This window comes from Camelus dromedarius, chromosome 25, assembly GCF_036321535.1.
Source record: "Camelus dromedarius isolate mCamDro1 chromosome 25, mCamDro1.pat, whole genome shotgun sequence".
Classification (NCBI taxonomy): Eukaryota; Metazoa; Chordata; class Mammalia; order Artiodactyla; family Camelidae; genus Camelus; species Camelus dromedarius.
Window position 1 is genome coordinate 14,676,560 of NC_087460.1, and position 14,845 is coordinate 14,691,404.

At 38.2% G+C, this 14,845-nt stretch overlaps 1 protein-coding gene across 9 annotated transcripts in view; it reads right to left on the minus strand.

The window, feature by feature from the left end:
• Positions 1-14,845, minus strand: part of SOX5 (SRY-box transcription factor 5) — an 899,287-nt gene that overhangs the window by 172,249 nt on the left and 712,193 nt on the right. For all 9 annotated transcript variants that reach the window (XM_031443970.2, XM_031443965.2, XM_064479110.1 and 6 more), the window contains 2 exons: positions 9,554-9,726; positions 4,821-4,889 (listed from right to left, as the gene is read on the minus strand). In XM_031443970.2, coding sequence (XP_031299830.1) covers positions 4,821-4,889; positions 9,554-9,726 — 242 coding nt within the window. The remainder of the gene's footprint in view (positions 1-4,820; positions 4,890-9,553; positions 9,727-14,845) is intronic.

The following is a 14,845-nucleotide window of genomic DNA, read 5'->3' on the forward strand; positions in this document are numbered from 1 at the left end:
CATACTATGAAATGCACACTGCACAGCCAAGAATACAAAGGAACAGATATTTGTCCTTTGCTCAACCCTTAGCACCAGACGGAATTAACGACCCCAACCTACTATCAGGCCTGCACGTGCTTCCCTTATGAATCAGAAACAATGACGGGGCTTATTAAGTACCCATTCTTTGCCCCCAGGAGAACACGATGGAAACAGTTGGAACAGTTTATCAGAAGAGCGAATGCAACAAATTTTTGGAATCTCTTTTGAAAGTTCAAACACTGCCCTTCCAGTATGGAAATCATGAAAATGTGCATTTGAAAAGTACAGTATCTTTAAATTTGCCCTTAAGAATATTTAAGTCAATTTCATACTAGACTATGTTGTTGTATTGACCCTGTAAGATGCTAGTGAGAATCTTAAATTCCCTTAAGTATTCTTAAAAATCTGGTAAGAAATGTAAAACTAGGACATGCTTCCCCTACACACCCAGAGTTCCAGAAACCGCGTCTTGCACAAAGCTTCAAGATACAAGGAACCTGAGTCTTCAGGAACATTCAGTTTGTTGCTAAGTAGAGGTCACTCATTCATTTACTTTAAAAAGTTTTGGTAACAGTGAATCAGGTCAAGACGAACCATCGGTCTAGGATTATTATTGGAAATATAAACCATCTAACAGTATTAGAAACAGGTTGACTTAATATAAAAAAGAGATTAGTCAGGAAATAAAACTGCTAAAGATGTGCATCATAGCACAATCAAGAGGGTTAAATTAAAACATAAAAGATTACCTTCAAGAAAAATCTAGGATATTTTTCTCTGAAATATTTATAAATTTCACCCTCACGTACTAATGTGCATTAAAAGTTAGCTGGATACAGTAAGTAGAAATGCAAAAATTTTTTTATTTTTAAGGACAACAAACAAAAATATTAAAGGAAAATGCTACTGAATAGTAGAAAAAGACTAAAACTTCTTATGGTTCCTAAAATTAAGACTCTCATTAAGAAATGAACAAATTCTTGATGGCAGATGAGATGTTTCTGGTATTACGCATGGTTTCATTTGCAGAATGAACTAATTTATGATCTCCCAAGAATGACAGAAAACTTTCCTACTTCTTCTTTTAATTCTAATGAGTTAAGTGAATAAACCTGGAAGAAGACTATAGCTCTATAAAGTCTTTATAAAGAAGTAATGTAGATTAAGTTTTCAATTCAATTAGAATCATGCAATTTGAGAGCTAAGGTTGCTTTTTAAAGAGATAAGAACAGTTCATAAAGAATTGATTCTAAGTGATTGAATAAAAACTGGTTAACTGCTAATTTTTATGGCATTTTTCTCCTTGAATAAATAAAGAGTCAAACCTGCCACTCTTTTCATCTGGAGTTGAAAGTAGATAGAATTAACAGGTCAAGAGAAATTTTAAATAACCTGGGTCATTAGAATATATGAATGTTTGTTCAAACACATATGTACAAAGTTGTTCATATGTTTTTAAAGTTGAATGACATATACTTCAAATGGAATAAAGATGGCTAAACTAACCCCTCCTTTAAAAAGACATCAGTAAAATGACGAGGAAATGTTGGGGAGCATCACCCTCCTGTCATTTAACATATCTAGCATGAGAATCTGTTGTGTTCTCTGACCTACCAACCTAATCCATCTAGCGGATCTGCTTAATCCATCTAATGCATTGCATGCCTTTCCCAATATCTGAACCAAGGTAATGTCTTGTGTATTTATAGTTGAAACAAAAATTTTTAAGACAGCCTTAATCGTGGACTAGTATCAGTGAAGGAACTGGAATGCATTGTTTTCTATGGTTCAAAGGAACAATGGCACAAAACATAAAAAAATGCAATCAAGGTGAATAATGTAAGTGGTATGTTCTTTAATGAAAAAGAATATGAAAACGAATGTATGTAAGTATACACATGACTGGGACATTGTGCTGTACACCAGAAATTGACACATTGTCACTAACTGTACTTCAATTCAAAAAGTTTAAAAAAAGAAAAATACATTTCTAATTAATGGTCAATAAAACTGGGAATTTCTGGGAAAAAAAGTAAGTGATATGCTTATTTCTACAGGGTCTTAAGGCCCCATATTTAAGAAAGAAAAAAAGTAGATCAAATTAAAAATACACTATATAAGGATTTCCAGATATCAAAGATAATTTAATCTATGGTAAACTCTTATGTGAACATTGATTATGTATGCATTGAAAAAACTTAATTTCATAATAAATTTTTATAAATTTAATTTGCCTTCCACTATAGCAGGTTTGGTTTTTCATCTTTTTCCTCCTGCGCTTATGCTACCAAAGAAAAGGAGGAAGTAGAAAGAAGAAAAGGGAGAGAAAACATTCTAAAAAAGAAATAGGAGATTTATGTGGGGGGAGAAAAAGGATCTCTTCTTTTTCTTTTATTCTACTATTTCTTACACATGCCACTAAATCAGGGCTTCCCATAACTGTATGAACAATCTCTCAATAGACTAATTAAAACATATTGTGATTTTCATAACTATTAAGTGTTTTTAAGACTGCTTCAAATTAACAATTTATACTTTAGAACTATACTTTTAGATAATGAATATACTAGAAGCTGTGAAAATTAATTCCTTTCAGATTGTCACTCTTGCTCAATACTTATTTTGTGCCTGAAACATTCCCAGAGTTTTTTTTTTATAATAATAGCTCGATGAATTTTGACTGTTTCGGTATCATTTATCTGTACTAACACTAGAAAGAGGACAAATACATAGATATAATATCTCAACATCTCTTAATGTTTCCCCTAAATTACTATCAGTATGACATTCTTTCCTTTAGGGACTATTTTTCTTTTCTACTCTGTGAACTAGTGGAGACCAGAAGCATAATATTTTGATCAAATAGAAATTTGAAGCTTTTAAAATTCTCACACTCAGCAAAATTTCTATTAACAGTCAGAAAGCTTTGCTTCCGATCCTAGTTTTGCCTGTAAATAGTGTGTGATCTCGAGTTAAGTCATTAAACTTGGCTGGAGTACAGTTTCTATAGTCATGTCAATTCTAGAACAGATAATTTTTAAGGCACTTCATTTAAAAAATGCTCTGACTTATAAATTACAATGCTCCATGCTCTGGAGCAAGAAATCCACCAATTTCAACATTTTGTCATTATGACAGAGCTTTAAATCCACATTATGAATGCAGTGGCCACAGATGTGGAATAATTCCCAAAAAAGTACTGAAGGTGTTGGCTCAATTTAAATGGTCAGAAAACACAGCTGATCGAGTCTTCTACCTATTTATGATACGCGTTTAGATATATTTTTGCAATTCTGTTTAACAGAAGATCTCAGTCTCCTAAAAATTATACCAACTTAAAACCACTGATATCCTCATCAAATTAAAGGAAACCAAACAACTTGCAAAGGTCCACCTCACTCATGGAATTTATTCTTATTTATAATGATAATTGCCATAACTATTATCTTCAGTTTTCAATAATTAAAAACATTTTAAGTGACGATAACCTGGTACCATCAACTAAAACTATATTCAAAGTCAGCATGCTTAGGCTAAACAAGAAATCCAATAAACAGTTTTTAACCACTGAACTGAATAACCACCCTCCGGATATGAATAGATAGAAATTTCCTATTAGGAATATACTGCTCATAATTAAGGAAGGCTAGGAGTCCTGGCTGGAACATTTCACTGATGTTTCTCTGTTGCACTGAAGCTGTGACCAGCTCACTAAAATCTCAGGTAGAACAAAAATGAGTAAACCTTGCCTGGGCTACATAATCCGAAGTAAAGAAATTAAGGGTACCTGACCCGTTAGACAAAATGGGATAAACTTTGTTGGCAAAGAAGTCTAAACATGATTAACATTCAAATGAAGTAATTTTGACATGTTTGCTTCTGTCATTTATGATATTTACACTTAATAAAATATATAGGCTTCTCAAGCTATAACTTCAAGAGAATGATGAATTTCTCCCCAGATAAGGTGATTGCAAATCCAACAGTTGCTTCCAGATGGATGATGTCAAGTCAGGCTGGATTCAGTGCTCCATGAACTAGATTTCTTTTCTTGTTAGTCACAGCAAGCATGTATTGAGCACTTACTACGTGCCTTGACACCACGCTAGAGCTCTCCATCCATGACTTTATTAAATCCTCACAAATGCTCAGATAAGAAAGGGAATTTTCAGAAAGGGAAACAAATGTTGTCAAAGTGTATGTTGCTAGCAGGTGGTGGAGACGGGATATCCCTGGGAACTTGGCTTCTCATTGCAGATTTCCACATAAGAAAAATATGGAGGTTAGAAAGCCCTCAATCTTGCTTTCTCTAGGCAATATGAAGAGTGAAATTTGACCTGACGCCGACCCACCTTCCCTAGCTTCCACCTTGCTCACACGTGCTCCGGAGCATACCACAGAAAGGTCCCTCTGCCTCTGCCATCTCACTGAAAACCCACGGCTCCTTTCTGCTTTGGTTCCCCCACACCTCCCCCATCAAGAACATTTACAGGCATATTTTCAACATTAAAGAACAGAGAAAAATGAAACATTTCTAACAATTCTCCACAATAATTTCCTTTCAGTATAGGATTAAAAATTACTGTCAGCTTGCTTCGCCTGAAACCAACACAGTGGGGCCAGTGATAGAGCCACCATGTGCAAGATTCCCATGGCATGGGGGGCCACGTGTCATAGTTAGGCTGAAAGTAATTTTTATTTTGGGGCCTCATTCCAGTTAGGGCATCTAAAAATGAGAACCAAAAAAAAAAATCTATTTCTTAATCGGAAGTACGTATGAAATTATGATTTCTGACCTGGATCTGCTGTTGGAGCAAATTGATTTTGTGTTGTTGCTGCAGAAGCTGCTGCTGCTGTCTTGCAATCTGCGGAGAAATTGCACATGAAACATTTAAAAGTATACTGTATTCCCGGGGGGAAATCACCAGGGTTCTACGCCTCAAGGTTTGACACTGATTACATTTATGAAAATAGATGTGCCTGCGCCCCTCCGTACCAGCAATGCGTCCTGAAGTCAGATCAAACAAGGTATTCAGACTTCAGGAACAGTTCTGTTTCTTTTGGCCCAAAACAAATGAAGCCTAGACATGACAACCGTGATCCAATCCGGTGTGAAATGTTAGGGTTTCAAAAATCCCTCTTCCTGGCAACATGTTAAGAAAGTACTGCCTCTGACATTTTCAGTCCTTAGAAAAGAAAGGTTGTATTTCATACACAGGAGGGTGTTGTGACAAAGAAGTTCAGAGCAGCACAAGGTATTTTTAAGATGCCGTATTCCTTAGTGAGGTTTTGGTATGTCTCTGTGTTTTGGTAAATACTGTCATTTCTCCCTCCCACAAACTCCTAACTGCCAGCTCCTCAGCACACTCAATTCTGGTCTCTGCCCCCACTCTCCACTAAAGGGATCCTTAATAAAGTCACCAGTCACTTCCAGTTTTTTAAATTCTGAAGTGTTTCCTAGTCCTCTCCGTTCGTCAGAATTCAATACTCCAGTGCTTTCCCTTGATCTTGAACTTCCCTCCTGGGCTCCTCCGACATCCCGTCTTCCTGGACTTGCTCCTACCTCTCAGTCTGCTCCTTCTTGCTCACCGCCAGCGGCTCTGCCAGCCACTCAGTGCTGTAGGCTCAGTTTTAGACTCCATTCTTTTCCCTCTATACCTACGTCCACAGGATGCCAAGTGATTACAAATTTATTTCTCTAGCCTAGACCTTTGCTTTAAGCTTCAGACCCATGTAAATGACATGCTCAAAGGCACTTCAGATTCAACAGATTCAAAACTGAACTCAGGAGTTAGTCCTCAGTGTGGTCATCCTAAGTGCCTCCTAAGCCAGATGCCACAGTCACCCTGTGACCTACTCTGATACCTTCCTCGACATACTTACTTCTATACCACATTCTGTGATTTTATATTTATTTTTTTTTTGTTTTAATTAACAGGTTTCTATCTTCTAGTTCGAGATCCATAAATACAGTGAGGTCAGGGACCATGTAGATTTTGTTCTCACCATTTGCACATGCCTGGTGCAAAAGGAGTACAAAATGAATATTCAATGAAGAATGTATAAATGAATAGGTGAGAAGAAAATTTTAAACACTTCATTACATGAGCCAGAGTAGGAAACTTTCTCCCATTTCTCAGAAGGCTGTAACTTCTAACCTCATGAAACGTATCGCTCTCTTATAAAATAAGCTCTATTTCTTATTCTCAATGATTTAATCACTATGGTCATTACAAAAGTCTATCCCTTAACCTTTGTATCAGAAAGCTAAAAAATCAGGAAAAAACTGATACATGCAGAGTCCACTGCTATGAATGAAAGTAAAGAATCTACATGGTGAGGATGGGGCTGCAGGGCTGCACAGTGGATTTTTAATTTCCCCTGTGTACAGCGGTATGATTATAGTTATTTTCATGCCTTCATTTTGTCTTAGGAATTCACTTAAAATATTCCTTTTTTTTTTTTCTTGAAGAAGAGTAGGAAAGAAAAGGGTAGAAAAAGAAATAACACTCTTTTCCTCAAGTCTAGTTCTTACCTCCCACATATCAATATCTCAGCTGATATTTAAACCCTTTTATAAGCACCTTAAAGATTTTATCAAGTAACTGGCCACTCCACAGCCCTCCTCACTTCCTCCTGTTCGAAGTCACTGTTGCTTCTTGCCTAGACGGCTGTTAAGACCCTCCTATTCGCTCTTTCTGCTTCTGCCCTTGCTCCAGGCAGCCTATTATAAACCAGCCTCAGGAGGGATCCCGTTAGAATATAAGCTGTGTCATGTTAAGTGTTTTCCAAACCCTCTGTCTCATGCAGAGTAAGAGCCAGTTTCCACACCAAGCCTGCAAGGCCCTGCATGATCTGGCTTCCTGCTCCCTCTCTGATTTCATCTCCCCCACTCCCTCCTTTGTCACTCCACTCTTGCCATGCTGCTCCCCTGTCTCTTGAACGTACCAAGGACATGCCTATTTCCCAGGGATACTCCTGCCTCTGGGCCTTGGCACTTGCTTTCCCCTCCACTCTTTCCCTAGATAACTGCACTGCTTGCCCCCTCACCTCCTGCAAGTCTCTGCTTATCTGTTACCCTGTCAATGAGGTCTTCTCTGAGCACTCATTTTAAAGGAGTCTCTCTACCTGGCCCCCTCATCCCCATTTCTCTGCTTTATTTTTCAGCATAATCCTTATCAACACACACTATATTTTCCTGTGTATTGTCTACCTCTTCCCAGCTAGAATTCGATACATGAGGGCTTTTATCTGTTTTATTCATCGCTGCATCCAGTAAGTAGAACAGAACCTGGCATCAAACTGGTGCTCAGATATACCAGATACCTGTTGAATAGGCGAATGTGGACTGGAGCTCAAACAGGTTCACTAGCAGCTGGAAGGACTGGAACAGTAGTATTAGTGAGCACAGAGTAGGGACGCGCTACACTGAGTAGGGGCTGTTGGGAGCAGGGTCACAAAAGGAATTCTCAAGAGGAGATAAACCAAACTTGAATCTTAGGGAATAAGTCCTAAATGACCTTCAGAAATGTCCCTGTGTCCTGATGAAAGGGTTCGTGGCCGCAGAGGCGGTGACCATGTGCATGGCGGGGGGTTTGGGAGAGCACAATGCGCTTCAGGAGCCTGACCTGTGGCTCTCGGGAGGGGTCTTCTCTCAGGCTGCGGAGGCATCGCTGTTGCCTGGCATCTCTGCAATACGGGGAGAATTCTGGAGGAGCCCAAGGGTTTCTGAAGTTCTAAGGAGAATGTCAGAGTAAGAAAAATTCTAGAATCTGCTGATGATACCTGAGGATGGGCCAGAATGTGAAAGAGAAAGAAAGGAACTTTTCTCTCCGTTCATAAGGGCTCAGGTTGTTTAGGACAAGCATGCCCTCAGGCCCATCAAAGTAGGGGTTCTCTACAAAGAAGTATCTCCATCTGAGCTTCAGTTTCAGAGGCTCCTAGGATTTTTTAGAATTCAGATGTCTGAAGATACTGAGAGTTATGAACAAAAAAAGAATGGTGTTCTTTCTAGACTCTCATAGGCAATCATTCTGACCTGTTTCATCACAGGGGTAAACCAAGAGGGCTATGGGCCATCTCCAGTAATAAGCCAAACATATCCTTAAGGAAAACGTGGAGGTGTTTCATGGAAAACAAAAATATCATCTTTCGAGCAGAGATGAACCACTAAGTAGAGAAGAGTAAATGGGAAAAAAAGAGGTCTCCTCAAATATAATCTGAGTACTTCTTCACCTCTTTCAACTCTGCTAGTTTACACTTTGAAAACTGTTTAGAAGGTTTGGCAGTATTTGTGTAGACACAAAAATCTACTTGACTAAAATCATGACCACCCCCTTCCACTTCAGATGGTGAGTGGACTGAACCCAGAAGACGGGACAGAAAAATGAGTCAGTCTGAGAACAGATGTGCTGTCTTTATATATAAGCCCCCACGACACCTTCTATCTTCCATTCCCACTGCTGCCAGTTTTCCTTTAAGTAACAGTCCTTATGCATCACCTCCATTTGCCCACTACACATCATTCTTCGACGTGTCTATTCATATCATCTGATTTCTGCTACTAAAGTTCCTTAGAGGCCACAGGCTTAAACACCAACAATAAGAATCTAAATGACAAATCTAGTAGCTTCTTGCTTTTGGATACGTTCACTTTCCTCTCTCTACCAGCTATCTACCCTTACTTACGTTCTATTTTCTCATAATTATCACCACTACTCTGACTTAAGGCCTGTACACCTGCCGCTCCTCTGCAGGAAACACCTTGGCCCTGGATATTTAGATCTGGGCTTAATCACCAGATCCAGCCTCCCAAACTGAGAAGCACTGCACTGCCCTATCAGTCAGTGTCTCTCAAATCACCCCGCTCACACCTCTTCCAGCTACTTATCACTCTCTGAAGTTATTTTGCTAATTTTTGTTTTCCTGTGTTAACTGTCTTTCTCTTCCCATTAGCTTTTAAGGGCTTTGTCTTTCTGGGTAATCGAGGTGACTGTGGCACAGCGTCTGGCAAACAAGAAGCCCTTGATAACTTTTTCTCTGGAATAAAGAAATGAATCTTATCTTCTCCAGCGGTTTAAACGACCACCCGTACGTAGCTAGTCAAAGATACTTAGCTCAGCCCTCTCTTCAAAACCGTTAATTGGTATTTCTACCTGCCTCTCACATACTTTCAGATGGACAATCTGACAATAGCTCTAATTCAACATAATAAAACACGTAATTTTTCCAAATCTGCCCTCCTCTTGACTTTTCCTATTGCCCGGGCTCAATACTTTTTCTCTTTAGCCCACTTTAAAAAATTCAGCTAACCATAATTCTTCCACCTGTTTATTCTGTCTCTTCTCCCAGGGTCATTACCCTATCTAGTTTAGATACTTGTTTTGGTATTTTGCCTTTTCATTTACTTCTGTGAGGCGGGGTTGGGTTGGGGGAAGAGGCTTTTACTGATCTTCGTTTGCCTCGAAGAGTGACACTGCAGGCAGAGTGCTGCCTGCGGAATCCGAGCGCGTCTCCAGCGCCCGCTCACCTGCTCTTGCTGCTGCTTGGCCAGCTCCATTTGCTGACGCTGTTTCTCAATCTGAGATGCAGCCAGTTTCTTCTGCTCATCGTGGGCAGCCAACAGCTGCTCTCGCAGACTGGTGAGCTGATTGATCATACCCATGAGCTGCCTCTCCTTCTCAGCGAGGCTTTCGGGAGTCCCTGAAAGTAGTAAAAGTAATGGTAGTAAAACATATAAGAAAAGAGAAATGAGAAGACAGTGGCTTTTCAAGGACAATGACTCTGGTGTATAGAGAACTATTAGAAATATATGGTTTGACACCCAAACATGTAGTTACTTTCTTTTAGATTGGAACTCAACAGTAAAAGTGATGGCTATTTACCCATTACAAAATATCAGAATGTACAAATATTTTCTTTTTTTAATGAAAAGCTATAATCTATAGCTTTTTCCTCTTTTATTATATAAGTAAATAAAAAACCTTATTTTACAAGTAAATCATAAACTGAGCATTTATTATTCTTAATGGTCTATGCTGGGGCCTGATGGAAATAAAAAGAGGTTTAGAGCACAGTCCTTGGCCCTAGGTAGTTTTTGTTAAACCAAATTAAAGAAGACAAAAATATGAAAGTTTAATAACCATAATTATTGAGATTGAAGTTTTATTATCAGTGATATGATTCTCCTTTTCTTAAAAAAGAGAATCTTGAAGAATCAGAACTAAGGAATCCTACATTTAAAAAGGAAAAATATCTGTTAGCCAGTTGTGTTTTAGATTATTTTCTCATATGCCTTTCACAAGGCTTTCTTCAAAAATAGAATATAGGTAGCAGAAAAAAATATTCAAGTTTGAGAATATAAATTTAGGCTATCATGAAAGAATGAAATGTAGTTGGAAAACTAACAGATCGCATTATGGCCACTCAAGATTACAGTTAAATTCAAGATTTGGAGAACAAGTCACACAGTCATTTAAAATAAACAGTATGCTCAAGATACTTAAAACATGCCAGCGAATCTTCCAAGTCAGGTTAAAACACTTATTTGATACACCGGAAATGTGAGCAGTTCACTGAAATAGAAACAGTATCACTTTTAATTGTTCTTTTAAGATTCACCAGATAGACAAGACCCCTATGGTAAAGTGCGAGCAGTAGGAGAGAACACGCTTTTTAATTACAATTTTCACTTCAAACATGAGACACTAAGCACTGTTTCAATAATGCATTTGCCACCTGTATGTGTAATTAGATAGAAGGCTCTGTTATAACTCAGTCACCCTTCCCCATCCCACTGCATTTCTCCGCCCCCCCCCCCCAATTTATGCTGAAAAAGCAAGTGCTTTTTTTTTTGGAAGTACGAGCTATAGTTAGTGGCTTATAATTTTCATGTGTCTGTTTGGAAGGGAGATAAAGTTTCTGAAGTAATTTACATAGTTAGAGAACAAACAACCAGAAAAGAAATTCTGAGTGGAATACAAGGCAAGAATCTTGCCTTATACTCCTTATTATCAATTCTTAGCCTTATTCAGGGTAGGTGCTCAATAAATCATCGCTAATAATTTATTATACCTCAGATATTTGGGGTCCACCAAACAGAAGAACATTTATTCTCAGACTAATAACTATATGACTACTATAATTAGAATCTTAATATTAAATAATCTGAATATACACTGGAAAGATGTTTTAGTGAAAATATTCAAATGACAGTAAAATGCGCATCTTCATACATCCTCAGCAGAGGAGTAAACTGCTACCACGGTCCTATAAATACACACTAGGAGCTGTAATACAGATCACGTCTCGTGACCCTCATGAACTTCAAGGAGGTAGTTTCACTCCTAAAAATCCAGCCAAGGAAAACTGTAGGAAATGAACTATTAATAAGTATTTTAAATAAAATATTAGAAACCACCTAAATGTCGAATAGGAATAATCAAAAAATGATGAGACATCCACATGGTAGAGTATTTTGCATCCATGAGAAAAGGCTTTTTTAAGAACATTTAATGATATGGAAACTTGTTCATGATATAAAGCTAGGTGAAAAGCTGGACAAAAATGAAATATTTGCATTAATACCTCAATGCATGCACATATCTACATTTAAAAAAACACTAGAAGAAAGTTTATCTATATATTAATAGTGACTATTTCTAGGTGGTGGGATATGGGTCATTTTAATGTTTTCTTCATCTTTTTATGCTTAGAAACTTTTCTACAATGAACATGATCACTATTATTATCAACTGCATAATCAGAAAAATGTTTTTCAGGTAAGTATGTGGAAGTATAATTTAAAAGCTTAAGATGACATTATCCATTTTAATAACTGATGTAATACCAACGTGTAAAGACATTTATTTGATGATGAATATAAACAGATACCATTTTCCCATCCAGTATATAAAATATTAACAAAAGCCCTTTGTTTCCACTTAGTCATACAGACATCAATAAGATGTACTTGAAATCTAATTTTATTGTCTGGGTTCAATTCAAACTCTTTGAACCTTTAGCCCACCTCCCCTCAACTTTCACGTTTCCATTATGTGCACTCTCATGTGTTTTAGTCTATGCTAGACCTGCTCTGATCCCCTAAGAGTGAAGGACTGCTTAAGAGACAGAAATGCCCTGTTTCGCTCCTTTCTACTTCCCAGTAACTACAGGAATGTTTATCATTTGAGTGATTCTTATAGTTCTGCAGGTTCCACAGAGGATGTGTAGGTCAGTGAGGACACTCCTTAACACAGAGTGACAGAACTCATGAGGGAGGGACTGAGCTTGAGTCACCATCTGAGCAAGAGATCTCACCAGGCATACGCTGTTTATAGTCTTTTATCTGCCTCATCTTCCACCCCGAATTCACTGGTAATCCTATCAACCCTAGAACATACCATAAACCAGCCCATGTATCCGCATCTCCACTTGAAGCCTCTTAATCCAGGAAGCCGCCAGCTCTCTCTCTTGCCTTGACCACTACGACAGTTTCTAAACGTTCTACCTTCCTGCACTCCTTCTCCTCCTAGAGCCCATTCTCCAGGCAGCAGTTCAGGGTGCTCATTAGAAGGCACATCAGATCGCGCCACACGCCTGTAGAAAACCACTTAACAGCTTTATGTTGTACAGAGTAACAGCCAAACTCCCTCCCCTCCCAAGTCCTGAATGGTCAGACCTTTGCCTTCTTGGCACCATCTCCTCCCATTTTCTCTTTGCCAAAATGCTTCAGGCACGTGGCCTCTTTTGAGTTTCTCTGATACCCACATGCAAACTCGCTCCCACTTCAGGGCCTCTGCACCTCAACTCTTTCCCTCTGGAAGGCCCTCCCCTGGACCAGGGCTTCTCCAGCCCCGCATCGCTGACGCTGCAGGCTGCACGTTCTCTTGCCGGGGAGCCGTGCTGCGTACGGAGTGCTGGCAGCACTCCCCGCCTTGCCTTAATGCCCCAGACGACTCCGACATCGCCAGGTTTCTCCTGCTAGAGAACTACTTCAAATGACTAGCTTTTTCCTTTCATTCATTCAACACACAGTCACAGAGTTCCTCCTGTATGTTTCACACTGTCCTAGGGGTTGGGGAGACTACACGGTACAAGCCAGACAAGAACATGCCTCACAGAGCTTATATTTAAGTGGAGGAGATAATACACAGATTCAGATCCAACCAGATGGCAACTTAGATTCCAACTACTCCGAACGCTTTCCTCAAACAGTGAAATTACAGAGGCCACCATCTCACATTCTATCATGTCACTCCATTTTCATTCTGCACATAGTAGTTAGCACTGTATGTTGTACTGTTACTGACACAGTTACTTATTTTTTGACCCTCCCAGCAGAGCATAAGCTCAATGATAGTAGAATACTGGCTTGTCTGTTTTGTTCAATACTATATCCCTGGAGTAATGCCTAGCACAAAGCAGACACCCCAAAAACCTTTTATTAAATGAAGAAAATAGCCTTCTTAACAACAGACAAAAGTCCTTACCTGACTGGTAATGTACAATTCCATGAAAATGGATAAATAACCATTATCAAGATTTCTTATATTAAGGATGGTCTCAAATACATTTGAAATAATAATTTAAAAAATTTTGGAAGCTGATACTTCCCCAATATTGTTTTATTCTACCAAAATGAAATGTATATAAACAATCAAATTGAAATAAACAATCAAAATCACTGTAAATCTGGAGCAGTTTTGTCCCAACTAAAGGAAAAGTAAAAGGAAGGAAGAATCACTCAGGAAAGGAAAAGTCCTAGAATTTTGAGGCTAAGAGTAAACTGAAGATTGTTTCTTTCCTCAAAAAAATTAACACACATTTAATTCTTTGTTTCAAAACAACAGTGAATCTTAGCCACAATCTTTTTTTTTTCTTTTACTGTTGGTATTCCTTAGATTAGCAGTGTCATAATTTGAATAGGTCTTTACTTGGTTTAATTTTTTTATGGAAATGTTATTTTCAACTGGTATTCGATTTGAGGGATCTAAAAGTCATTTGCTGTGTTGCCTTTAAAATTCTGCCTAATGAAAGAGCCTCTACGAGACCGTAAGCCCCAGGAGGGCAGCAGTGTGTCTACTCCACTTGCTACCACTGCATCCCCAGAACACAGCATGTGGCAAGACAGACAGCAGAATTTGTTGAATGAATATAACAACTAGAAACTAACTTAAGTTATTCTAAATTTACATCTAAAGCTTTTTTCAATGACGGTCTTTTTTTTTTTTTTCCAATGACAATCTTATATCCAACAAGAGGAACAAAGTTAGACCCCTCATCAGAAGGTGTGAATGGCATTTTTCAAAATCAACAGAAAGGAGTAACTGTTAAGTTACCCAACTTAAAAACATCTGTGAATTGGTCTTTTTTTGTTGCTAATAAATGAAGTCAAACTTTAATAAAATTTAGTTACATAGCCTTGATGGAAATATAGATACCCTCAGAAGTTGGAATCAATTAAAATTACATAGGAAATACTGTCATTTATTACATGACAATGTAAATTAATATTCCAATGTACACTGTTAATATTAAAAATATTCTTACCTTCTTCCAGATTTCTATAATGTGTTTTGAAAAAAAATAGTTTAATTCTTTTTGCTTCAATATCTTAAAAGGTGGCCTTTGGCTTGGAATTTAAAATATATGTACTATATAGCTTCAGCTTTAAGGGTGACTATCATAAGAGTAAAATGGAACACTTGAAAAGCATCTATAATCTTTACCGTTGTTACTCCAGGGCTGGATGCTGTGCTTCTGGGACAATATGAACAAGATGTTTGCAATATCAGTGGTGTAGTGAATGCAAGGGTCATTC